We start from the raw sequence: 23667 nt of genomic DNA, 5'->3' as shown, positions 1-23667 counted from the left end.
TTTAAAGAAAGGACAATGAAAAGATACTACTCCTAAAACTGTGGGGATGTTCTTTGAGCATCCTTCCAGGCTTGGTGGTGTGCCTCTCCATAGCTGGCTGAGCTCTTGGGACTGTCGTGCTGGTCTGTTTTCAGCCAAAATGGGGTTCTGTCAGGCTGGAGCATACCACAGGACTTCTCAGGGCATGGATTTTTTCAGTTCCCAGAGCCAGAAAGAGATGAACATGCTGCTGCTGAGCCTGGCAGGTTGTGAACAGGTGCTTTCTCCCCAGGACAGAACCCCAGCCCTGTCTTTGGCATTGACCTGGCACAAGCCCCACCTTCAGGAGCAAAGACTCATAATCTTTCATTCATAATTTGTATCAGATGTTGAAACTTGGCCCTTGGGATCCTGAGCCAGTTGTCATGCTCCACTGCCCCTGAGCGTTTGCAGGAATGTTCCAGTGAAGTTCAATCTGTTTCCCTGAGGTTTAGCCACTGCTCTCCTTGGGCATTTTCCTGGTGCAGAGCCTCAGCAGCATAGGATCGATCATCCAGCATTTCTGATGTGACAGAATCTCAGGTTGGGGAGCTGATGAGGAATGCATACTCCTTGAGGGCCCAGAGAAATACCTGATGCCTTCCCAGACACCTCTGCACCAATGCCAAGTTCAGCAGAGTGCTGTTTTGTACAATGGGTTTTATTGAGGTTGTGTCAATACAGTCAATACTGTTGTTTTTCTTTTCAAAAAGAAGTCCCATTTTCTTTGATTCCCCAGTGCATTTTTCCCAAATCTGTGACACAGAGCACGTGATAAGTAGAGAACTAAACTTCCTATACCAGGTTAGAAATGAAATTACTAGTTGAAAACATTTAAACCTAATCTTAAAAAAAAAATTAAGAATCAGAATATAAAAATGCACAAGGTAATGTAGTTTTCAGTTAAAACCTGACTTGTTTATCAAAGCCAGTCATTTAAGTGGACACCTGTATCTCAAATCCCATAAATATTTCAGAAATGTCAGCCACCCTTCCCTAAAGGCTTCAGGAATGAGATTTGGCAGAAGTACAACTCTTGAAACTGCTGTTTGGGTTTTTGTTTTGGTTCCCATGGAACTTGGTTCCCTGGGCTGCCAATTGAAGCTGATCAGTTTCTGCCAATCAGATCCCAACATCAAATTATAGTGGCTTTGACCCAGGAAAGGAGGTCGCACAAAGGACCCTCCCAGGTTTCCTTTGAGACTCTTCTCTTGGATGTTAGGGAGAAAGAAATCCACCATGAACCCAATCAAAAACTTTGTTCTTAAAGTCACTTGGGCAAATTTGGGTTTGCATTTCTCCCTTTGAAAGCTAAAGTGAGCAGTCAAGTAGCCTGCAGTGGGAAAGTTGTGAGCAGGTTGGAGATTTGGCCAGAAGCCTAGGGAGCCACAGCTTAGCAGTCAGCAGTCATCCTCCACCTTTGACACACACATCCTGGAGTGGTCATATCAGAATACAGCAAGATGGTTTGTCGAATGACCTAGGTTTACACTTGGTACAGGGAAAAGAATTGGCTTGGTGAGGGCTGAGAGGCCTTGGACCATGGTAAAAGTGACAATCCTTACATAAGCAAGAATGTCTACCATCCCTGCCCCAGTACTAAACTACTCAGCTTGAACTGGGGCTCAGGAGTTGGGAGGGGGAGCCTATTTCCTGCAGAGGTGCTGGGGAGAATGGCACAAACACCCAGAGCCAGCTCATTCCACAGGGACCTGTTGGCACCCTTTCTTTCAGAACCTTGGCCTCCTGGGCCCTAATCCTGCTTAGAGCAGGAAATTGAAACCGGAGGGTAGAAGGGAGGAAGCCCCACATATTAACCCCTCTGATAGGCACATAAACCCACCATGTGGTTCTCATTAAGGAAAAGCAAGTGGGAGCCTTCTTCATCTCCAAGTTTGTGTGCCTCTAGTTCAGAAGGCCAAACGAAAGGTCTTTGCCTTGGGGACACTTGGTTTGAGGGTGGCAAGGATCCCCTCACAATTTGTTACAGAAAACCAGCTCAGGTAAAAGGAGAGTAGGAGTGTTCATGTTTGCCATCAGTCCTGCCAGAGTTTGGTCTGCTGCGGCAGACCCTAGGAGCCTGTTCACTGCCCTCATGCTAACCAGGGCAGAGCCAGTGAGGGCAGCTGGGTAGATGGAGATGAGTGTAAAGAGCAGGCATCCTGCCCCAGGCCCATGCCCCCACCCCACACAGACCATCTTTCCCCATATGCAGTTGGAGCAGGGAATGTCCCTGCCATGGGCAGGCCTGATGCCACAGCATCACTCTGGGGTTGCATTCTTGGCCAAGTATCCACACTGACCTCCTTGATGGTCCCTGTCTTCTCCCTTTCTCCTAAAGGGAAACAAAAACTTCAGAAAATCCACTGTCATATGCTGGAGGTCCTTGGGGAGCTGGAAGAGCCCCCAACGAAGGACTGGAAGGGAGCCCATGCTCCATTCCTTGAGCAGGTGTCATCAGTGGCCAGCAGGAAGGGCTGGCTGTCTCCTCTGGTAGATGGCCAGGGAGTCAGCCCCTTCTCTGCTCCTTAGGGGCCCAGCAGCATGCAGAACTCATGGGGGCTGGGCTGAGTGTCCTGGGTCCACCTGCAGACCAGGCAGGACAGGAACAGGGTGACCCCAACCCTGCACAGATGGCTGGGGTAAAGACTCAGGCCAACCGCTTCCAGAAACAATATCAGCCAGCATACTGTAGGGGAAAGCAAATCAAGTCTCCTGGGCCACGGTTACCTCTGCCTCTGTTCAGCCTTTGGTTCGTTCTTTAAATGGAGGTCTTTGTAACTGAAAAGGTCACTCTACCACTAAAGAGGAGGCGGCCAGGGCAGCAGGGCCCCACTGTGGGTTATGTGGGGCAGAGCAAGAATCCTGAAAAGGACGAGTGGATGTACTCGGTGGAGTAGAGGCCATTGGCCTGGTCCGAGGGCATCTGCACCCAGACCTGGTCATTGGGCCGCAGCTGGAGCACGGCCCCGCCAGATGCCTGGTCCAAGTAGCCCTTCTTGTATTCATCATAAGTGTAGGTGGCTGGCACATTGTTCTTGTACAGGGCCACCCACACATTGGTGCCCTTGACATGCACATGGTAAGCAAAGTAGTAGACGCCGCCCACAGGACAGGTGAAGATGCCCGTGGCTGGGTTGTAGCCGCTGTGGCCATTGTAGAGAGTCCGGTCAAACTTCACAGGCATGCCCGAGGCAGGAAAGGGCGAGGTGAGCACGGCAGTGAAGGCTGGCGTGGCCTGGGCCGACAGCTCCCCCAGCCCAAACCGCGGCTTGCCGCCTTTGCCCAGCACAGCACCCTCCACACCACCATTGGGCAGGTGCAAGCCTGCGATGCCAGTCTCATCGAAGGTCCCAGGGGCACCAGGGGGCCCTGGAGGCCCTGGTGGCCCAGGAGGGCCTGTGAGTCCTGGGGAGCCAGGAACTCCAGGGGGCCCTGTGGGCCCAGCAGAGCCAGGTTCCCCTACTTTCCCCTCTCCAGGGGGCCCTGGCAGGCCTGGTTCACCCTTTAGGCCTGGCAGACCCTGGGGCCCAATAGGGCCAGCTGGGCCCTGGAGACCTGGGATTCCTGAGGGGCCCCTCAGACCAGGCTGCCCAGGGAGGCCCAAGTCACCCTTCTGCCCTAGGGCTCCTGCCACCCCTGGTCCTCCAGGGCGACCCGTGAAACCTGGCTCACCCTTGGGCCCAGTTGGTCCAGGGGGGCCGTGAGTCCCAGGAAGTCCCCTCTCACCTGGGAGCCCAGGTTTCCCAGCCAGACCACTAGGTCCTTGATCACCCCGAATGCCAGGCACCCCTGGGGGTCCTATGGGTCCTGTCTCCCCCTTAGGTCCAGGGGGCCCACGTCTACCAGGGAGCCCTGCAGACCCAGGAAGTCCAGGGGGGCCCCCAAGGCCCTGTGGTCCCTGCTCTCCTGGCTCCCCATCTTCCCCTGGCTCACCCCTGTCCCCCAAGAGTCCTGGGACCCCAGCTGGGCCCCTATCCCCCTTGGGGCCTGGCAGTCCTGGCATCCCATAGCCAGTGGGGCCTATCAGGCCGGGGGGACCCCGGGTCCCTGGTTCCCCTTTGGCCCCTGCTGGGCCTTGTGGCCCTGGCACCCCTGCTACCCCTGGCACCCCCACACCATCTATCCCAGGGGGTCCTTTTGGACCTATAGCTCCTGGCTCCCCACTAGGGCCTGGAATCCCAGGAGGCCCAGACTCACCCTTGTCTCCAGGGGCCCCAGGCAGCCCATCCAAACCAGGTTTGCCTAAGCCAGCTGGACCAGGGAGGCCAGGGGGTCCAGGGGCACCTCCCTGCCCAGGGGCTCCAGGCAGCCCTGGCTGGCCCACTCCATTATCCCCCTTGAGGCCTCGCTCTCCTGGGGGTCCAGGCTCTCCCTGGGGCCCTGGCTCCCCCTGGAATCCTGGGGGGCCTGGTACTCCCTGAGCACCTGGTTTTCCAGGGACAGTAATGCCTGAGGGACCAGGGAGGCCAGGGGGCCCTGGTGGCCCCCGGAGGCCCTGGTCCCCTCGTATCCCTGGCTCCCCCCGAAGTCCTGGCTGTCCGGGTGGTCCAATCTTGCCTGGGAGCCCTGGGGGACCAGCCTTGCCCATCCGAGAGAAGCCAGGGGGACCAGCAGGGCCAGGCTGCCCATGGAGCCCTGGCTTTCCAGTGCCTGGTTTTCCTGGGAAGCCAGGAGGACCAGGGGGGCCCCGAGGCCCAGGCTTTCCAGGAGGGCCTGGCTCTCCTTTCAGGTCCATTGGCAGCAGCGGTAGAGGCATTTCTGAAGGAGACAAAAAGAGATAAGGGACAATGAGGACCTGGACAGCAGAGATGGAGGACCCCATCTACCCATTCTTCCATGGCACTATGAAGTACCCTGGGCAGGAACGAAGCTCTCTATCTGCTCATGAGGACCCCTCCCTGGACTATCCTTCTCTGCTCTCATGGAAGACAGAACTCAGGTGTTGTCCAGTGGCCATCTTGGTGGCTTCAGGTTGTTTTCCCCCAGGGGTCCCAATACCCCGCCTTCCCCATGAGCTTAGAAGACTCTCATTCCTGCATGACCTGGTAGCAGAATGGCCACTAGGTGGCACCAGCAGCTCAACTTAGAACCAGTTAGAACCGAACCCACAAACCCGGCACTCTCATGTATACCTTCTGACCCATCCCATCTGAAGACCACCGGCACTGGGCCAGCTACAGCCCGCTTCCAGGCCCTCCCAGGCTGACAGGCCTTGGGCCAGCCTCAGAAAGGAAAGCAGAGATGGGGAAATCTGTGGCAGGGACTGAAGGGCTTCAAGGGTCTGGGGAGGTCAAGGAGCTCGCAGGGAGAGTCAGGAGCTCTTTGAGACACTGAGGGGCAGGAGGTCTCACCCAGGAACTGGCCTTTGCCCTCTCGGAAGGGTGGTCCCACAGGTCCTTTCTGCATGGGCTGCACGTACTTCACAGGAGCGTAGCCTGCTGCCCCACCAGCCCCGCCGCCAGAGGTAGCCCGTGGCCCACACCCCAACAGCAGCAGCAACAGCAGCAGCAAGGAAGGTAGAGGTGTCAGAGCCCCCCGCATGGCGTCCGTGGGCGTGCTGCAGGGAGAAACGGGCGCCATCAAGCCAGTCCCTGGGTGGTTGGGCACCAGCCCCAGGGGCTCACAGAAAGATCTGAATTTATTTATTTATGGTACCAGGGATTGAATCCAGGGGCACTTGACCACTGAGCCACATCGCCAGTCCATTTCTGTATATTTTAGAGACAGGGTTTCACTGAGTTGTTTAGGGCCTCGCTAAGTTGCTGAGGCTGGCTTTGAACTCTCGATCCTCCTGCCTTTATTCTCCTGAGCTGCTGTGATTATAGGCGTGCCCCACCTTGCCCAGCTCAATAAAATTTCTCATTACTTTTTTTCTTTTTGGTGGGTAACAGGAGTTGAACCCAGGGGCACTTTACTACTGAGCTACATCCCCAACTCCTTTTATTTATTTTGAGATAGTGTCTCCCTAAGTTGCCCAGATTGGCCTTAAACTTGGAATCCTCCTGCCTTAATCTCCTGAGATGCTGGGATTATAGGTATGCAACCCTGCACCCAGCAAAAGACCCAAATTTAGATATTATTCATAAGTGACTCCCAAATTGACAGGGATCTGAAGGACCCCTGTCAATTTGGGAATCACTTATGAATAATATCTTCCAAGCCTGCTGTAGTTCTCCATCCCAACTACCCAGACTCACCCAGCCTCCATAAGAACACAGCCTCCCCCAGACCACTCACTCTCGGCACCCAGATGTGCCTTCTAGAACTCCAATCTGACTTTGGCAAGTCCTCTGCTGAAAAACCTTTGATGATAACCCCCACTACTATTTGCTGGGCCAGGCACTGGATTGAGACCTTCCAAGATCTGAACACATTTAAATCCCACAAAACTTATAAAAACCCTCACCCCCATTTTCTAGAGGATAAAACTAAAGTAAAGGGATCTGGGGTTGTGGCTCAGCGGTAGGCGCTCACCTAGCACGTGCAAGACACTGGGTTCAATCCTCTGCACCCCATATAAATAAATAAATAAATAGATAGACAGATAGATAAACAAATAAATGTGTTGTATCCAACTACAATTAAAAAAAAAAAAAAGTAAAGGTCTCCGGAAAGCAGAGCTGCGATTTGGCAGGTCCACCCAACTCCACGTTCTGTTGATGACCTTCTGAGCTCCCTGAGTTCCCCCTGGCTTCAGGGTAAGTCTGCAGTGCTTATTAGTGCTTAGCACACAGGCCTTAGCATTTTTTGTTTGTTTGTTTTGGTCCATCAAAACATTTTATTTGTATGAATTGTGAATTTTACATCCCTAGGAAAAGAGTCCCAGGATTTTGCCTCCTGTGTGTATTAGTCTTGCAGCTGAGGTTCAATACAATGAAACTAAACTGGAGGGACAAGAACTGATTATTCTGCCATTTTTCTAGGTCTTTGAGCTGCACATCAAATCAGGGGCTCACTCCACACTTGCTTAACTACTGCCTATGAAGTTCAAAATTTTCCCAGCTCTGTAATCCTCAATGACTTCAGACTCACCAATGTAATCATGCCTCATCATCAAAGGTAGAAACGGGACAAATGACTCTGGAACACAGTCTAGTAAGAACCTAGCTTTTGCCTCTTCTCAACATTGTTGAAGTTCTAGAGAGTTTCAGCCAGAACATTCACGAGTACCACTGTGAGGACTCAGAAAAATGCCTTTTTAATCTGTTCTGTGCCTGTATTTCTTTTTTTTAAATATTTTTTAGTTGGTGATAGACCTTTATTTTTATTTATTTTTTAAGTGGTGCTGAGGATCGAACCCAATGCCTCACACATGCCAGGCAAGTGCGCTACCACTGAGTCCCAGCCCCAGCCCCCTGTGCCTGTATTTCCAACCCCATGACCTACTTTTCTCCCCACCTCCACCCCAGTAACCCAGAATTTACAGTTCCCAGATCCCAGGGAGCCTCACACTCCTGGGCCTTTGCACCTGCCCTTCCTCTGCGTGCAATGTTAAGTTCATCTCCTACTCATCGTTCAAAGCCCAGGGAGGCTGTCACCTCCCTCTGTAACACTTCCCAACAGTTCACCCCCACCCCTTTGTGTCCCACCTATCCCTATTAGAGCAGTTAGCCGAGCTAAGAGAACAAGGGCTGTGTGGGGAGAGGGACAGGCTCTGGGGTCAGCAGCCAGCCTGAGTCTTCTACTTACCCAGAAGTAGGGGAGTCTGAGCAAGTGGCTCCCTTATCACACACAAAATTTATATGTGAAGCATGCCAGTGTTCTGCACAATAATCCAAAGTAGAGACTACCCAAGCATCCATCAAGTGAAGAATGGACAGGAAAATGTGCTAGGTCCATATGATGGACGGACTGACTGACTTAGAGACACAGTCTCACAGTGTTGCTCAAACTGGCCCTGAACCCTGGGCTCAAAAAGTCCTCTTGAGTAGCTGAGATGGGACTACAGATATATGCCACCATACTGGCTCAAAACAAGTTAACCACCTGCTTCTCAGGGCCACTGTGATAACCTGATGCCTGGTTAGAGATGGTGCCATCTTCCCAATAAAGACTATGTGGCATTTTTCATACCCAAGGAAAGTCCCCCTTCCCTCCTGCTTTGGGTTCCCCTCATCCCACCAGGGACCTCAGTCCCTGTGCTCGGACTGGGCAGATTCAAGCTCATTCTCTCAAGGGGCCCGTGAGACTCGTGCAATGGCCACTCCTGTGCCATAGTTCCTGGGTGTAGAGAGGAAGCTTGGGGCTGGGGAGCAGCTCAGTGGAGTAGCAGCCGCCCAGCACACACAAGGCCCTGGCTCGTATCCCCAGCATAAGAAGAGAAGGAAGGAGAGAAATAGAGAAGGAAAGAAAGAAATGGAAGCTTAGATCATAAAAATCTTGCCCAGGTCACATGACTTGGATGTGCCAGAGCAGAAGCCTCCTCCAGTTGCCCTCAACACAGGTCATCTGCCTTATCTTTTTTTTTTTTTTGGGGGGGGGGAGTACCAGGTATTGACTTCAGGGGCACTCAACCACTGAGCCACATCCCCAGCCCTATTTGTATTTTATTTAGAGACAGGGAATCACTGAGGTGCTTAGAACCTCACTGTTGCTGAGGCTGGCTTTGAACCATGATCCTCCTGTCTCAGCCTCCTAAGCCTCTCGGATTACAGGTGTGCACCACTGTGCCCAGCTCACCTGCCTTATCTTGCTATAACTAATGCCAGGACTAACTGAGGCCACACTGCACAGGCCTGGGAATGCTGATGGAGAGTCCTGCTGGACACTGTGCTAATGTTGGACGTTTCACCCTGTGTAAGCCTGTGATGGACGCTATCCTTGTTTTAGATATGAGGAAATGGGGTGAGTGGGTCCCCCATTAACAGCACTACAGGCAGAACCTAAACCCAGGCAGCCTGACTGGAGCCCAGCCCCTCATCACCATGCCACGGCACCTCTCCAGAGTACAGCAGGGCAAGGCCCTCCTGCCTGGGTCACCTGAGCTGAGGGAGTGGCGGGGGTGGGAGCTGCTCACACATGCACAGAGCCAGATTCTGTCTGGCAGGTACATGGAGGACAGAAAAGTAGAGGTGGGGGGCACAGCAAGGAGCAGGAAGCAGAGAGAGAAGAGGGAATAGCTTCTGGCCTGGATAGGCCAGGGCCAAAGTCATGGCACACCACCAGAGGACCCAGGACTGCCCTGGCTCTGGGGAGGTGACGTGATGGAAGGTGCCACCAGAGGGTGTCCAGGCAGGCAGGGTGCCAAAGGAAGAGCCCAAGGCTAGCTGGGAGCAGGCCCCCCAGCACCTTATCTACCTTTCATTCCTCTTTGGTAATGGGGACCCTCCAGGAAGCGTCCCTGAGCCACCCATCCCTCACAGCACCTTCCACAAACTATGTGTATCTGTGTGCGTATGAGAGAGAAAGGGATCACGTGCACACACCCGCCTCACTGAGATCAGGGACTGGGTCTGAAGCCTGCCTCCAGAGCAGGTATTTCAGCAAGTGAGGAGAGAAGTGAGGGTGACAACTGAGACAGAGGTACCAGGCACAGCCCAGATGTTTAGCAAACAGATGATTCAGTTCCCCCAGTATCAGGGGAAGAGGTGCTCCCATGTGACTCCATCCTACAGACCGGGAGACTGAGGCTCCGAGAAGATCAGTGATGTTAGCGTGCAGTTAGGGCAGGGAGCTGGAAATGGGGCAGAGGTCTGTGGGGGACCAGGGCTCTTGGTCATTAGGACCCGCTGCCCTGGGGAGGGCGGGGCGAAGAGAGAGAGTACCAGAGAGCTGAAGCTGCAGGGGTACTGGCCAGCGGAAAGGAGAGGCTCTCCCAGCCCCAGAGGTGCCGTGGGTGGGGAGGGGGACACTGCAACCCTCAGAGGGGAGGGGGCGTGTGCACAGGTTTGGGGGGTGGAAATGAGCCCACAGCAGTGAGAAGGGTGTGCCGAGCCCATCCTGGCAGCTGCAGAAAGAAATGATGCTCTTGGAATTGCACAACAACAGGGTAGTCACAGTGGGCCAGGTCACCCTGCCAGTCACCATGAGGCCCATGCCCACCAGCCTCCTGTCCAGTCACTCCCTCCCCACCATACTCTGGCCTCTGCGGGTTCTGTGCCCCGACCACTCTCCCCCTCGGGGACCTGCACTTACTCTTGCGCACTGCGGAAGCACATCCCATGCCTCCCTCTGCCCTGCTGCCTGGGAAAGCCTATCATAACTTTGTCCCCTGGAGCTCTCCTACTCTCCCTGTCCCCATGCTCCCCCAACTCCATGCCTGGCTCTGGGCCTGGATGGCACATGGCAATGCTCCAAAGTGTTTGACAAACTCAGTTCACCATGAAGTTTAAAGAGCACACTAATAACTCACTCTATCCCTTCCTGGGACTCACAGACACATGTCACATATGCCTCCAAGCCAGAGGAGTCATCTGGGCTAGAATGGGAAAAGGTGAGGACATTACATTCCCTCAATCAACCAACTTCACTAAGAACAACCTGCTCTGTAATACAGAAGCAAAAGGTAGAACAACTGGATTCATTTGTACTTTGTTCTTGAATGAGCAATTCAAGCAGAGGGGCAGTGGGCAGGGGACAGATCGTGAGGCTCGAACAAGCTCTGTCCATAACTGGCTGTGTGACCTTGGGCAAGTGATCACCCTCTCTGGTGACCTCCGGAAGTGAAGACAGGAAGGGGGCAGGGCTGGCAGAGGCTGGAGCCTTTCGGAGGTGGGACACATTCAGGAGATGCTGATTCAGGGGATTGAGCGTTGGCGGCGGCGGGGTAGACTTGGTGTTTGGACAGCTGCAAGTCCTTAACGGGGATTTCCCCCCTTTTCAACAAATCCCCGTAAAACAGCATTTCGTCCAAGTCAGCGCTTTGTGGCAGCCTGGCCTCCTCCCAGGGAGGCCAAGGAGACTGGCTGGAAGCAGGGGATGCTCCTGGGACTTGGAGACCAAGGGGGTGGCAAAAGGGCCTCCGCAGAAAGAAGTGCCTAAAGCAGATCCCTCCCCTGGAAATGGCGAACGGTGACCTTCCCCCGAGTCCCTCTCCCGCCGGCTCTGATCGGGGGTGGGTCAGCAGGGAGGCCCGGCGATGCCACCGGACCGGGAGGCCTGCCCACCCCCAGCCGCTCCTCGGAGGCGTCTGGAGGTGCGCGCGCAGGTTCCCCGGGGACACCGCAGGGTGGCGCGACGTGGCCCCGCAGCGCAGGCGGAGCGAGCAGCGCGCAGACCCCGGGGCGGCCCCGCCCGGCCGGAGCCCCCAGCCCACCGCAGCCGGGCGGCTGCAGCAGGGGCGGCGGGAGCCAAACCACAGGTATGCTCGAGACGCTTCCTGTGGCGGAGACTGTCTGCGGGATCCGGCTGCCCGCGGCCGCCCGCCCGCCCGCCGGTGCCTCCCGTCTCCGCCCGGCCTCCTCGCTACTCTTCCTCTCTACGCTCGCTCTCTCTTTTTTTTTTTTTTAAGTTTTTTTCCATTTTGGGGACTGGGGATTGAACCCAGGAACACCTAGCCACTGAGCCACATCCCCAGCCCTTTTTATATTTTATTTAGAGGCAAGGTCTCGCGCAGTTGCTTAGTTACTGAGGCTGGCTTTGAACTTGCGATCCTCCTAAGTCTCTGCGATGACAGGCGCGCACCACCAGGTCGGGCTTCTCTCCCCGCTTTCTCGCTCTGACTCACCTGCACCACTACCGCCCCCAACACCTGGCCCAGTCTCTGCCATCTCATGAGATGGCAGCATTTGTAAGCAACATCTCTTTCATCCCTTCAAAGACTCAGATGACTTGCCACCAAAGGATAGGAACTTGTGCAACAAACGCCATTTTCTGGCCTTGTCATTCCTGATGAGCCCCAAAGTCTGCTTAGGACTAGGGCGGCACTGTGGGTCTGGGGGCAGAGTAGAGGGAGCGCCCTCCTCACCCACTGCGCCCTCCAGCCTTCCCCAGCCAAGCTTCTGCAAGGAACATCACCGCCCCTCACCCCACGTGCTCCTCAGGGCCCCTCACCAGGGCCACCCTGTCCCGGACCCTGCTCTCCTCCTGCCTTAAGGGCTTTGCCTCCCATTCTTCTCAGCTCCCTTCCTCTGCCCATGTGCAGACCGGGGCCCACCTCCAGGAGCTGGCTGAGCCCTGCCGTCCCTCCCCTGGATGTGTCTCCTGCAGCACTCCCTCTTGCCAGATCCCCAGTCCCCTGGCTGCAGTCCCATCACCAGCCTCCCCTGAGCCTTAGACTCCGCTGTTCACCTGTCAGCCCAGCATGGCTGCCTGCCCTCCACCCACGCTGCTGTCATTTCCTCCTCACTCATTACTTACTTCTCCACCCCAGGTACCCACGCCAAAAATCTGAACATTGCTTCTGACCCTTCCTTTCTTCCAGGGAAGTAAGGAATCTTTCAATGCCTTGGTCCAATTAGAAAAGGGCACCCTTGCTGGGTGTGGTGGCCCACGCCTATAATCCCAGAAGTTTAGGAGGCTGAGGCAGCAGGATGGAGAGTTCAAAGCCAGCCTCAGCAATTTATCGAGGCCCTAAGCCACTCAGTGAGACCCTGTCTCTAAATAAAATACAAAAATGGGTTGGGTACGTGGCTGCTCAGAGGTTCAGCACCCCTGAGTTCAATCCTCAATCCCAGAACCAACCCCCCCAAAAAAGAAAAGGCTACCTTTCCTCTTAGCCAACTCAGCCCCTACTTATTTTTTTTAATATTTATTTTTTAAGATGTAGTTGGACACGATGCCTTTATTTTCTTTTTATGTGGTGCTGAGGATCGAACCCAGGGCCCTGCACGCGGTAGGCAAGCGCTCTACCCCTGAGCCACAACCCCAGCCCCCAGCCCCTACTTATTGTCTTTCTTGAATATTCTCACACAATAACCAACCCACACAACTGTACATGACATCCCTATTCCTTTCTCACCAAAGTACCCAGTCTAATCCTGTGGGCTTTACCTCCTCTTTATTTCTCTCATTTCTGCTCCTTCCCCACACCCTCTGCCCTAATACAGACCAGTCAGTAAAGGCTTCTTAAGTTGCCAGGCTTGTTGGATGTGGGGATGCACACCTGCAATCCCAGTGACTCAGGAGGCTGGGGTGGAAGGATTGCAAGTTAGAAGCCAGCCTTTGCAACTTAGTGAGACTCTGTCTCAAAACAAAAAGTAAAAATAAAAGAGACTGGGGACATGGCTCAGTGGTAGAGCACCCATGGGTTCAACATCCAGCACTCACACACAAAAAAAATTTAAGTTGCTACATTCTCACTTAGATGATTATAAATGTCTCTGACCCAGCCCCACCCCCAGCTTCTCTTTTCAACATGTCCTGCATTGACCTCAACAATGCTTCTCAAACTCCAGCCTGTGTCAGAATCAAGACGATCTGTTAGAACCCAGATTCCTGGGCCCCATCCTGAGTCAGTGGTGGTGGGCGGGGGGGGGGGGGGGGGGGCGGGATCTCCATCTCTAACAATCTCCCAGGTGAAGCTGCTGCTGCCTGTCTGTGACCATCCTTTGACACAGCTCTGCCCATGGTTGTCCCCTGCTCTGGGTTCTCCAGTGACTCCCTAGTGGGGACAGGGTTGACTGTCACCATGTTGTTCTGCAATTCATGTGGCTTTCTCAAGAAGGAGGCCTGTTTTAGACGTACCAGGCTGTGGACCAGAGGAAGGAGCAGGCAGTGAGGGGAGACGGGTGGTGGGCACAGTGTGGCAGGGCCCTGAGGTCGTGGTAGAGGAGCTCTAAGAGCTGAGTGAGGGAAGGGCAGGGGATTGGCAGGATCCAAAGGCCACACGGATGTGTGCTGTGTCCCTTCCTCCATGTTGTGCTGATGAATTCAGATTGTTACCTGTGTGACTCTGGCATCTCGTGTCCCCATATCTGCCCAACCATCTCCACTAAGGACCGCCTATCTCTGTCCTCTCCCACATCCTTTGTCTAGATCTCTGAGTCTCAGTCTCTGTAACTCCTGAGCTGTTGGCTGCTTGCCAACCCCTCTGGATGGCCAGCACTGGTGGGCCCCGCCACTCATGCTCCCCTCGGGTCCACCTGCCCTCCTGGGACAGCGCCTGAGTAGCTGCACATGGTCTGGCAGGGTCTTGGGGGTCTGGCACCCAGGAGCAAAGCCCGTCTGCTGGATCACAGTGAGGCTCTCAACCCCCCCCCCCCCAAATTGAGCTTGTGGCCAAGAACTTGCTCCCAAGGCAAAGGGCTGCCTGGAATCTGGGAGCTGGAGGGTGGAGGGAGGTGGCCAGGCTGGGACGGGGCTGCCTGGGGACCCCCTCATCACCCAGGTTGATGGCAGGACAGAAGATGTGCCCTCTCCCATCTTGTCTGCCCTACCAGGTTTCAGTACCACTCAAGGGCCCAACATCCCTCACCCTGGCAAGTGAGGCGCCCAGACACCAGGGGACCTCAATTTTGGAAGCGAAATTAAAAGAAGGCTGGAAGGAGAGGTCAGAGTCCAGAAGTCCAGAGGGGCAGGTGACGGTGGCACAGCTCTAGCTGAGAACAGAGCGAATGTCTGGAATGGGAGGACTGTGGGGCTCCTGGCAGGAGGCATCCAAGAGCAGCAAACCTGTGGGTCTGTGGGAGAGCCGCCGCAGCTGTTGCTGCGGATAAGAGTACTGGTTCATGGCGGAGTGGGGGGCGTGGAGGAGGCCATGCCCTCCCCCCTGGGGGACACCCACATTTAGGGAGTGAGAGGAGCCCCGGGTTCCACCCCCAGAATCCAGGCACCCAGACTTCCCACTGCTCCCTAACCTCCACCACCTGCGTGGTCCTCTCTGCCCTTCCTTCCTGTTCTTCTCCTCCAAGGCGACACTGCCACATTTGAGACCCAGTGCAAATGCCTCCTCCTCCAAGCAGCCTTCCCAGCCTCTGTCCCCGGAGCACCGTCCCCTCCTCCCTGCAGCCACCCTGCCTTGCCGGGCCAAGGCTGGCACTCCACCGGTGCTCAGGTCTGCAGCTGGCACTCCGGGGCTGACCATCCCAGCCCACTTCAGCCCAGCCCCCGGGGCGACTTAGGGGAGCCCCTGTCTCTTTGTGGCTCTTCCCAAGTCCTGCATCCTTCTCAGCTCTGAGCCAGCCAGGGCTGGGAAGGAACTTCCCTCCCTGCAGGTGGCCACCTTCGCTTCTGCTCATCTCTGAGTCTAGACGCCCCACCAGGGAGACAAAGCATTCCAGGAGGTGAGGACAGCCAGACGGGGCAGAGGAGCGAGAAGAGGCCAGGAGTGGGCAGGTCCAGGACAACCAGGGATCCTCAGGCCAGCAGCCAGGACAGCTGGCTCTTCCCCACCAAGGGGCCTGGCCTCCGTGGTGCCATCGCTAGCCTTCCAGCAAAGGCCGGCTGTGAGCCTCTGACCAGGACCGACAGGCTGCAGCCCGGCCCAGCCCCAGGCCTGCAGGCGGGCCCCTCACTGCCCCTCGCCCTCGCCTTCTGGTTCGCATTTGCAGCCTTTTCCGGAGCACCACCCGCGCCTGCTGCGCCCCAGCCTGCCAAGATTCCTGGGCCTCCACGGCTTCCCCGCATGGTGGCGGCAGGCGGCAGCAGGAGGGGCCAGGCTGGGCAGGGAGGGCGTCCGTCCGGCGGGAGTGTGGCCAGGCCACTGCACCCAGACCCGGCCAAACAAACAGGGCTGCGCCAGGGAGCAGGGAGAAATAGTTCATAAATGAGAAAAAGCTGCTTCCGAGTTGGGCCGGAGTTTTAAAGAACAGGCTGCAGGGAGCTGAGGTCACCTGCAAGAGGGCCCACCACAAGGATACCCTGGGCCTGGGAGGAGCTTCTGCTGCAGCAGGAGAGAGAGAGGTTAGACAGCAAGAAGCACAGGCCTCATCCAGCCTGGGATATCAGAAAATCCCACCCCCCCAAATCTAACTTACCTTTCAGGTTGGAGGGGCCTGGTAAGGTCCCAGCAGAGGCAAGGCCTGAGGATGAAGGAAAGCAGCAGTGAGAAGACACCAAGAAGCCAGGCAAAGTGGTTCACACCTGTGATTCCAGCAACTCGGGAGGCTGAGGCAGGAGGATCACAAGTTTAAGGCCAGCCTTGGCAATTTAGTGAGACCTTGTCTGAAAACAAAAACTAAAAAGTGCTGGGGTTATAGCTCAGTGGTAGAGAACCCCTGGCTGCATCCCCAGGATCAAAAAACAAACCAACGAACAAATGGAAGCCCAGGAAGCCTCTGGCCCCGACCACAGCCACCCCAGCCTGCTGCCTGCTTTCCTGAAGTCCGCTGGAAACAGCCCCAACCTCACCTGCCTCCTCAACGCGCCCCCAGAAGCGCCTCCCCCACCAGTTCTTCATTCCCTCCAAGCGCACTCGGCAGCGTATGCCTGCCCTGGGGGGATGACCACGTTCTGTCCGGAGGCCCAGGCTGAGGACACCTCTTCTGTGTGCCAGGGCCCACACTGCTGAAGGCCCTCCTCTGTGTCGAACCTGGTTTTGGACAGTCTCTACTCTGGGGGACAATCCTTGCTAGGACAGCTCCTTCTAGATGGGGACCAGGGCTGCATGTCTCTGCCCTATGCCCTGACCTACCGTGGAGGAGCTGAGGACTCAGAAACTCAGAGCAAGGAGCACTCCCTCCTCCAGGAGCTCCCCTGAAGACTGCACGGAGGAGGGGGATCCTGAAGGAAGCTACCTGGCAGATAGAGGAAAGCCAGAGTGCTGTGGGGTCAGGGAGGACAAACAGGAACTGACGTTGGGACAGGACAGGAAGGACCCTGAGTGCACGCTTGCTCGTCTCCAGAAATCACTGGGGAGCCATGGAAGGTTGCTGAGCAGGGAGGTGATGGGGTTAGAACCCTGGATGGCCAGGTCCGCATTCCTGCCTCCACCAAGCATGGTGCTGGGCTCGGTCAACAGCCCCAGTCCAGGTCACACTGTGTACAGAGAAGCTGGGGCTGGAATCCAGACCCAGACATGACTCCTGGGTGGCTGGGGAGGGGATGCCCAGCCAGCCCACCTGGCAGGGAGGCCTACGGATGCGTCACTCTCTCCCCCAGCTGCCTGCTTGCCTCTGCCCGCTCCCATGGAAACTCTGACACCCGCCCGCCCTCCGCCCTCCGCTAGCTGCACAGGCAGCCAGACGCCAAACCAGCAGCTCCTCGGCCCTCTCTCCACCTCGGCGGACCCTGCCACCATCCCTGCTCTAATGCCATACCTGAGGTGCTCAGGAGGCCATTTTCTGAGCCTGGTCTAGGGATGAGGCTAGGCAGGGGGTCCTTACACTCGGTCTCCCCCCAGCCCCTCCCCAAACCTGCAGCCCGGGAAAGTGACCAAGGTGAACTCAACCGGCTGGAGGTGGGGAGAGGTAATGGCACCCATTGCCCAGGCTGAGGGAACGGAATGGCATGGGATGCAGAGTGAGAAGTCCCTGCACATTTTGAGGTGGTGGAGAGATGAAAACAATTTGGTCAGCAAGGGAACCAGCTCCCCAACACCAGCACTCGCTCCCCACACCGTGCGCTAACACCCTTCTGGGTATTCTCCTGGATCCTTTCATTTAATCCTCACAATTACCCAGTGACACCGATATTTTGTCTTCCCTTTTTACAGATAGGAAAACTAAGGGTCAGAGAGGTTATGAAACTGGCCCAGGGTCACACAGATCATGAGGGGAAGAACCTAAATTTAACCCTGGCTCTTGGCTACAAATCCTGCAATCTTAACCACCAGCTGACTGTACAGATGATGAGCGTGAGGAGGGCTGCCTGGTTCAGGCAGAAATGCCCTGAATATCAGGGGCAGCGACCTGGGCCCATCCTAAAGCCGGCTCCCCTTCTCTATCCATTTTTAATAATAATGACGGCCTCTAATGGTCTTAATGGTAATGGTCTCTAAACCACACTGTAGCACCAGACACACCAGGCATTGCTCTATCCAACCCCCTATAGCCCTGAAAGGCTGAACTGCTGTCCTATTATACTGAGGAGGAGCACTGAGGCCCAGAGAGGTGACAGGACAAGGAAATGAAGTCGGGAGGATCTGCCCAGACCCAAGGCAGCCAAGCCCTGCAGTTGGGCTTCCTGAAGACCTGGGCCTGTTCCCCACTTCCGCTCTTGCCACACACCTCCCCCGCCTGCTGCCTCAATCCAGATGGCACCAGGGGCAAGCAAGGCTGGGCACAGAGTTCTACAAAGGGGCTGCCTGGGCCTTCTTCAATGGGACTCTGTTCTTCACCTCCAGCCCCAACCTTCTCTAATCCCCTTCTTGAGTCCCTCCCTGGCGACATCTCCCCTTTGCACAGGGCCTGCCGCTGCCTTCTAAATCCCAGGCCAGAGGTAGGTGAGACAGCCTGCACTCCCACTCCCAGTGGCCTCAGAGAGCTGCAGGACTCCCAAGGAGGCTGGCCAGGGTCTCAGCCCACTTCCCACTTCAACTCTCCAAACCAAGCTGCTGGGGGCTATGAGTGAACAGCTGGCTCCTCCCAGACAGGGGGGTGGGGTGGGGGCAAAGAGTCCATTTCTGAGCCCCCACAATGGCAGATTCTGGGCCAAGAGTCTTATTTTTTGAGGGGGTGCGTACCAGGGATTGAACTCAGGGGCACTCAACCCCTGAGCCACATCCCCAGCCCTATTTTGTATTTTATTTGGAGACAGGGTCTCACTGAGTTGCTTAGTGCCTTGTTTCTGCTGAGGGTGGCTTTGAATTTACAATCCTCCTGCCTCTGCCTACCAAGCTGCTGGGATTACAGGCGTGCACCACCACGCCCTAAGAGTCTTCTTTTTTAAATCAGGAGTTAAGAGAACCACTCTGGAGCCCAGCTGTGTGTGTTCTTATCCCAGTCATCTACCTGTGCCTCAGCTTCTTCATCAATGAAATGGGAACAAACTAGACATGGTGGCACATGTCTGTAATCCCAGCAGCTCAGGAGGCTGAGGCAAGAAGATCACAAGTTCAAAGCCAGCCTCAGCAACTTAGCAAGGCCCTAAGCAACTTAGTGAGACCCTGTATCAAAATAAAAAAATAAAATGGGCTGGGGGTGTGGCTCAGTGGTTAAGTGCCCCTGGGTTCAATCCCTGATACCAAAAAAAAAAAAAAAAAGGAACATTTCCTACTTCACAGAGCATTTCTTTTTTGTTTTTGTTTTTTTATTTTTTGTTGCTGGGTATCAAACCCAGAGCCTTGTGCATGCAAGGCAAGCACTCTACCAACTGAGCTGTATCCCCAACCCTCGCAGAGCATTTGTGAGGCTTAAACAAGTTGTGCACATTGGACCTGGAGCAGAGCTTGGCGTATAGGATTATTCAATAAATGCTCACCTTACTATTATACATATCATCACCATGACACCTCCCAGCAGCCCTGTGAGGTATTTTATTAAAAGCCTCATTTTATAGATAAGAAACTGAGGCTTAAAGAAGTCATTTGCCCAAGTTCACCAGTTAGCCAGAGAGGACATCGGGAGCTTGGTCCCAACTGAGTGCGTCCCCAGAGATGCTGAGGACAGCCCCCTAGCTCCTCAGAAGAGACACGGTGTTCCTGGGGGCCCTGCATCCCCCACCCACCTCCTGACTGACTTCAGGGGCTCCCCCGCCCCCAGCCCCTGCAGCCTCTGCAGGAGGGGCTCCGCATTCCTGGCTAAGCGGCCGGATTTGCTGTGCTCCGGGAACTATGAAAAGAATGTTCGCCACGAGCTGAGCCGTGGTCGCCTGTCAGGGAGCGTGGCCCGAGGGCCCACGCAGAGCTCTATGGCAGCCAGCACAGTGGGAGAGGAGGAGGCTAAACTGGAGGGAGAACTTCCGGGTTGTGAGGGCTGCAGACATTGGATGGGGGTGGAGGCCAAAGGGTCGGCCTCTGGGATCTTCCAGGAGAGGAAAGAGGACCCCTGTGCCCTCAACCCAGGTGTTCCTCACAGCGGCTGCAGCCAACGCCAGGCCGGCTTTACTGGCCCATCTCATGGATGGGAGCAGGACAGGGAAAAGATCATTTGAGGTCACACAGCAGCCAGTGGCAGGACTGAGACAGAGGCAGGGCCCTGGGCTCAGGCCACCTTCCTCACAGAGGCTGCCCGCTGGGTACGTCTGAGGTTCTTAGACTCTAGAAAGTACCATCTTAGCCCTCCTGTTCTAGGTTCTCCTTGGGCCCGACTTTTCTTTGCGGGTACTCCCACGCTGTCCACCCACCCAAAGAAACACTTTGTGCTACAAAAATACCTGGCACACTGTCCTTTCCCCACCGACAAGCACCGGGAGAGCGAAGCAGCCCAGGAGGTCAGTGGAGAGAACAAGAGCCATGTTCTCCAGAGGTCTGGGAGGGAATCCTGGACCAGCACTCAGCAAACAGGCCGCTCACCCACCACGCTGAGCTCCACTTACCCCTCTGTTAAATGGGCCACCAATCCCCACCTTGCAGCACAAGGATTAAGTGAGACATCTGAGCATAGAGCCTGGTATAGGGTAAGTACCCAATAAACTCCTATTGTTCCCACTCCTCAAGGGGACAGAAAGAGGTATTAGAGTGACAAGTGACAAGGTTTTCAGCACCTCAGGTCCTTTGATGTGCCCTGTGAGGAAGGGCAGCCTTTGTGAGGACCCTGCATCCAGGGTCCTAGTCTCGGTCTCAGTTCTGTCACTGGCCGCTCAGTGACCTCAGGTGATCTTTCCCTGGAGTTTCCTAATCTCTTCTTTGCGATGGGCCAGTAATGTTGGCCTGACCCTTCTCATGGGGTACTAGCCCTCCCGTGTGGGCCCCTCTGTCCTCCAAGAGCAGGAAACCCACCCATCCTGGTTGCATGGGACAGCTACCCTTCCGTTCAAAACTTTCCAAGAATTTGAATGGAGGGAGGGCCAAATCCTCCCTAGTCTGTTTCCAGGGCCCAGAAAGGTGGAAGGTACACTGCTCAGAAATGTGGGTGAAAGTTCTAGAGGCTGCCCTCCATCACCAGTGTGACCTGGGACTACCCCTCACCTTTCCACATGCAAAATGATCCTGGTATTCCCATTGTGTAGATGGGAAACTGAGGCACAGAGATGGAAAGTGACAGGTCTGTCCCACTCCCAGGACGAGCACTTCTCCACACTGCGCACACCACTTTCACTTGAGAGCTTCTGTCTACACCCCACACACCCTGGATATGTGCACGGAGCAGAGTGGATCTGGAATTCTCTTCCTGGGAGTGTGATTTCCATGGCTGGTCTGGGCACATAGGTGCCCACTCTGATCTTATATACCACCCAGGCTTCTCCACACACTCAAGAACTCCCAGGACCCACGCCTGAACTCAAGATCACCCAGCCCCCAGTCATTCCAGTTTCAGATCCCAGAGGCTAAACCCTCATGTCTCCTGTACCTCCTTCCCCTGGGGATAGATCACAACCACCCTGAGCAAGGTTCGTGACTGACCTACTCCTCGTCCCAGTCAACTAGTTGCTCCCCTCAATCCTCTCCATCTTTTTCTTCTCATCCCCATGGCAACCACCTACTTAAACCCCTTTTACCTTCCTCCTCAAACCCTGTCTCCCTGACTCTGAGATTCCCCCAGAGCAGCCACAGTGACCTCCGGACTGTATCACTCCACAGCACACACCCTGTTCCTGGACAAGGCCCTTGGAAGTCTGCCCTCAAGTAGATGGATTCCCTCGCACTCCCCACTGTGTGATCCGGCAGTCCCCATCACTCACTGTCCCTGAGTCCGCTCAGCGGGGAAGACCTCCCACGCACCCCTCAACCCCAGGCACCTATGAAAATTCTCATTGTCCTTGAAAGCCTTCCAGAGAGTCCTCTTGGATTCAACTCCCCACACCCCTGCAGTTTGGGATGCATGGTGCCTTCCTCTGGTGCCTTGAGACCACAGTGGCACCCCACATGAGAGGCCATTGGCCTCTCTGTTCTTCTACCCCACTCTATATCCTTGCAGCATGGATGGGACCACCTCATCTGAGGCCCCACTTCCCTACAAAGGGGTCCAAGCCTGCCACTGAGGTTCTGGACTGAGCTGGGGGGCCTGAAGGATAGGGAATCTAGGCTCAGCCATCCTTTGGCTTGGCTCAGGTCCAGGGCAAGGGAAGTAGTGGGGCTCAGGGGCTCAGGCTGCCGGCCCTGTTTGGAATCTTTGCCCTCCCTGTTGCTACTGGACACATGCACCTCTACTCTTCCCTTCCCCTTCCTCTGAGCCAGAGTGAAAACACTCATGTTCACTGCAGTAGACAAAGTGAAATCAGAGAGAGACCCTGGTGAGCGAGTGGGTGTGAGCATGTATGTGCGAGCTGCACTGTCTGAGAACGTCTGGCTGGGCCATGTGGGGCCTGATGTGTCTGTAGGAGTCTGGGCGTGTGTGTGTGTGTGTGCGTGCGTGCGTGTGTGTGTGTACACGCGCACAGGCCACTGTTTTAGCATTTGTGGTGGTGTGTATTTCAATAGAGTGTGCTCGCGCGTGTCTAATGAATATTTGATTCAGTGTGTGATTATTGTGTGTGACTCTCTGTGGGAGGGAGTGTAGCTGTCCTTTTGGAGTGATTGTGTCTCTCAGTGTTTACCAGCCTGGTGGGAGGCCAGCAGGGGCATCTATGCCCTGACAGATTGCCAGTTCTCCTTGGTGTCTCTCCCAGATTCCTAACCCCTTCCCTAAGGGCACTCTCTGCTCAGGGGAGTGAGGATCAGTCTTTGTTAGCTCAGTCCTCAAGAGGGACACTCAGGTGCATGACCCTCCGGCATCTCTGCCCCACAGCCCTCATAGCTTCCAAATATCCACTGCAGCTTCTAGAGGCTGCCTTTGTAAGGGCAGACAGGTAGAAGGAAGGCTTCTGGGTTGCCAGGTCACTCTGCAGGAGACCAGTGGCATTTCTATCAGAAATCTAGCATGTTCTCTCCCATTCAGGTATCACATCTCAGGTACACACCCCCCCACACAAGTAAACTCAGAGGAGTCTGCCTTACCCACTGGAGATTCCTGGGCCCTTCTCACTAACTAAGCCCTTCTCTACCTGGGGCCTCCTGGGCCACTGTGTCCCCAATCCCAGGGCAGAGACACCAGGAAGGCTGTTTGGGGGCCCAGGGACAGCTGCTGCTCTTTGTCAGGCATCAACTCCCTCGACCCCTACAAGTCTCAGCCTCTGTCTGGGGCATCCCTTAGAACCTCAGTCTCCAGTTTGGGGTGGGGCTACCAGGAGGGACTCGGGGGACAGAGGCAGAAAAACGTAGTTACTAAGAGGTCTCGAGCAATTCAGAAATGGCAGAAAGACAGGAAGAACGCGGAGGCTGGGAGCGGAGGGGCTCTAAGACCCCTCACCTCCCCCTGCTCCACCACGCTGCCAAGGAAGTTTTACAGGTGTGACGCGAGACTCTGAGGGGTGAAGCGACACGCCCTGAGCCACATCGTCCGGGATTCCACCCGGCACCATCTCAAGCTGGAGCCCTCGCTCTGGAAAAGGAAGGGAAGAGGGGGCTTTCTCTAGGATTCTGGCCCAGGGGGAGGGTGGGAAACGGGGCGCAAGGAGTGGGTGGTGGGTGGAGTCCCCCATCCTAGCTCCCTGGCCCAAGCCCGCCATCCCGTCCCGACCCCGGGGTCCGAGGCACCGGCCCTGCCGTCCGGTGTCGTCTTGGGAAGTCTGGCCGGGTCCTGCCCGGAGCCCCCAGCCCCAGCCCGGTGCCCACCTTTACCTGCAGGGCGGCGCGGGCGCTGCTCCAGCCCTCGAGGGCGGCCGGCGGCTCGGCGGGCGGCGGCGTCGGGG

At 55.7% G+C, this 23667-nt stretch overlaps 1 protein-coding gene and 1 long non-coding RNA gene across 3 annotated transcripts; one reads left to right on the top strand and one right to left on the bottom strand.

Annotated features, from left to right (window-relative positions):
* Nucleotides 1–661: 661 nt before the first annotated feature.
* Col8a2 (collagen type VIII alpha 2 chain) lies at nt 662–23667 on the bottom strand. The gene is made up of 4 exons (XM_046469113.2): nt 23597–23667; nt 15876–15920; nt 5373–5578; nt 662–4779 (listed from the first exon to the last, which is right to left on the bottom strand). Exons 3-4 carry the CDS (start codon nt 5560–5562, stop codon nt 2861–2863), a joined length of 2109 nt encoding a protein of 702 aa, XP_046325069.1. The 5' UTR covers nt 5563–5578; nt 15876–15920; nt 23597–23667; the 3' UTR covers nt 662–2860.
* Nucleotides 11207–17524, top strand: LOC124110047 (uncharacterized). Of its 2 annotated transcripts, XR_006857159.2 has the most exons (3): nt 13831–14137; nt 14340–14449; nt 15883–17524. It is a non-coding gene; the product is annotated as an uncharacterized LOC124110047 (long non-coding RNA). The 2 variants fall into 2 exon arrangements; XR_006857160.1 differs by lacking the exons at nt 13831–14137; nt 14340–14449 and adding an exon at nt 11207–11320.

The sequence above is a fragment of the Marmota monax genome, unplaced genomic scaffold, assembly GCF_021218885.2.
Source record: "Marmota monax isolate L192 unplaced genomic scaffold, Marmota_monax_Labrador192_F-V1.1 WCK01_AAM20220418_F8-fsc00008, whole genome shotgun sequence".
Lineage (NCBI taxonomy): Eukaryota > Metazoa > Chordata > Mammalia > Rodentia > Sciuridae > Marmota > Marmota monax.
This window is presented reverse-complemented; position numbering and strand designations above follow the sequence as displayed.

Bases quoted from the DNA above. Each gene is read 5' to 3' on its own strand.
- Col8a2 (XM_046469113.2), bottom strand. From the start codon at position 5,562: ATGCGGGGGGCTCTGACACCTCTACCTTCCTTGCTGCTGCTGTTGCTG. The intron at 4,780-5,372 runs GTGAGACCTCCT...TGTCTCCTTCAG, and splicing joins GGGCAAAGGCCAGTTCCTGG to AAATGCCTCTACCGCTGCTG.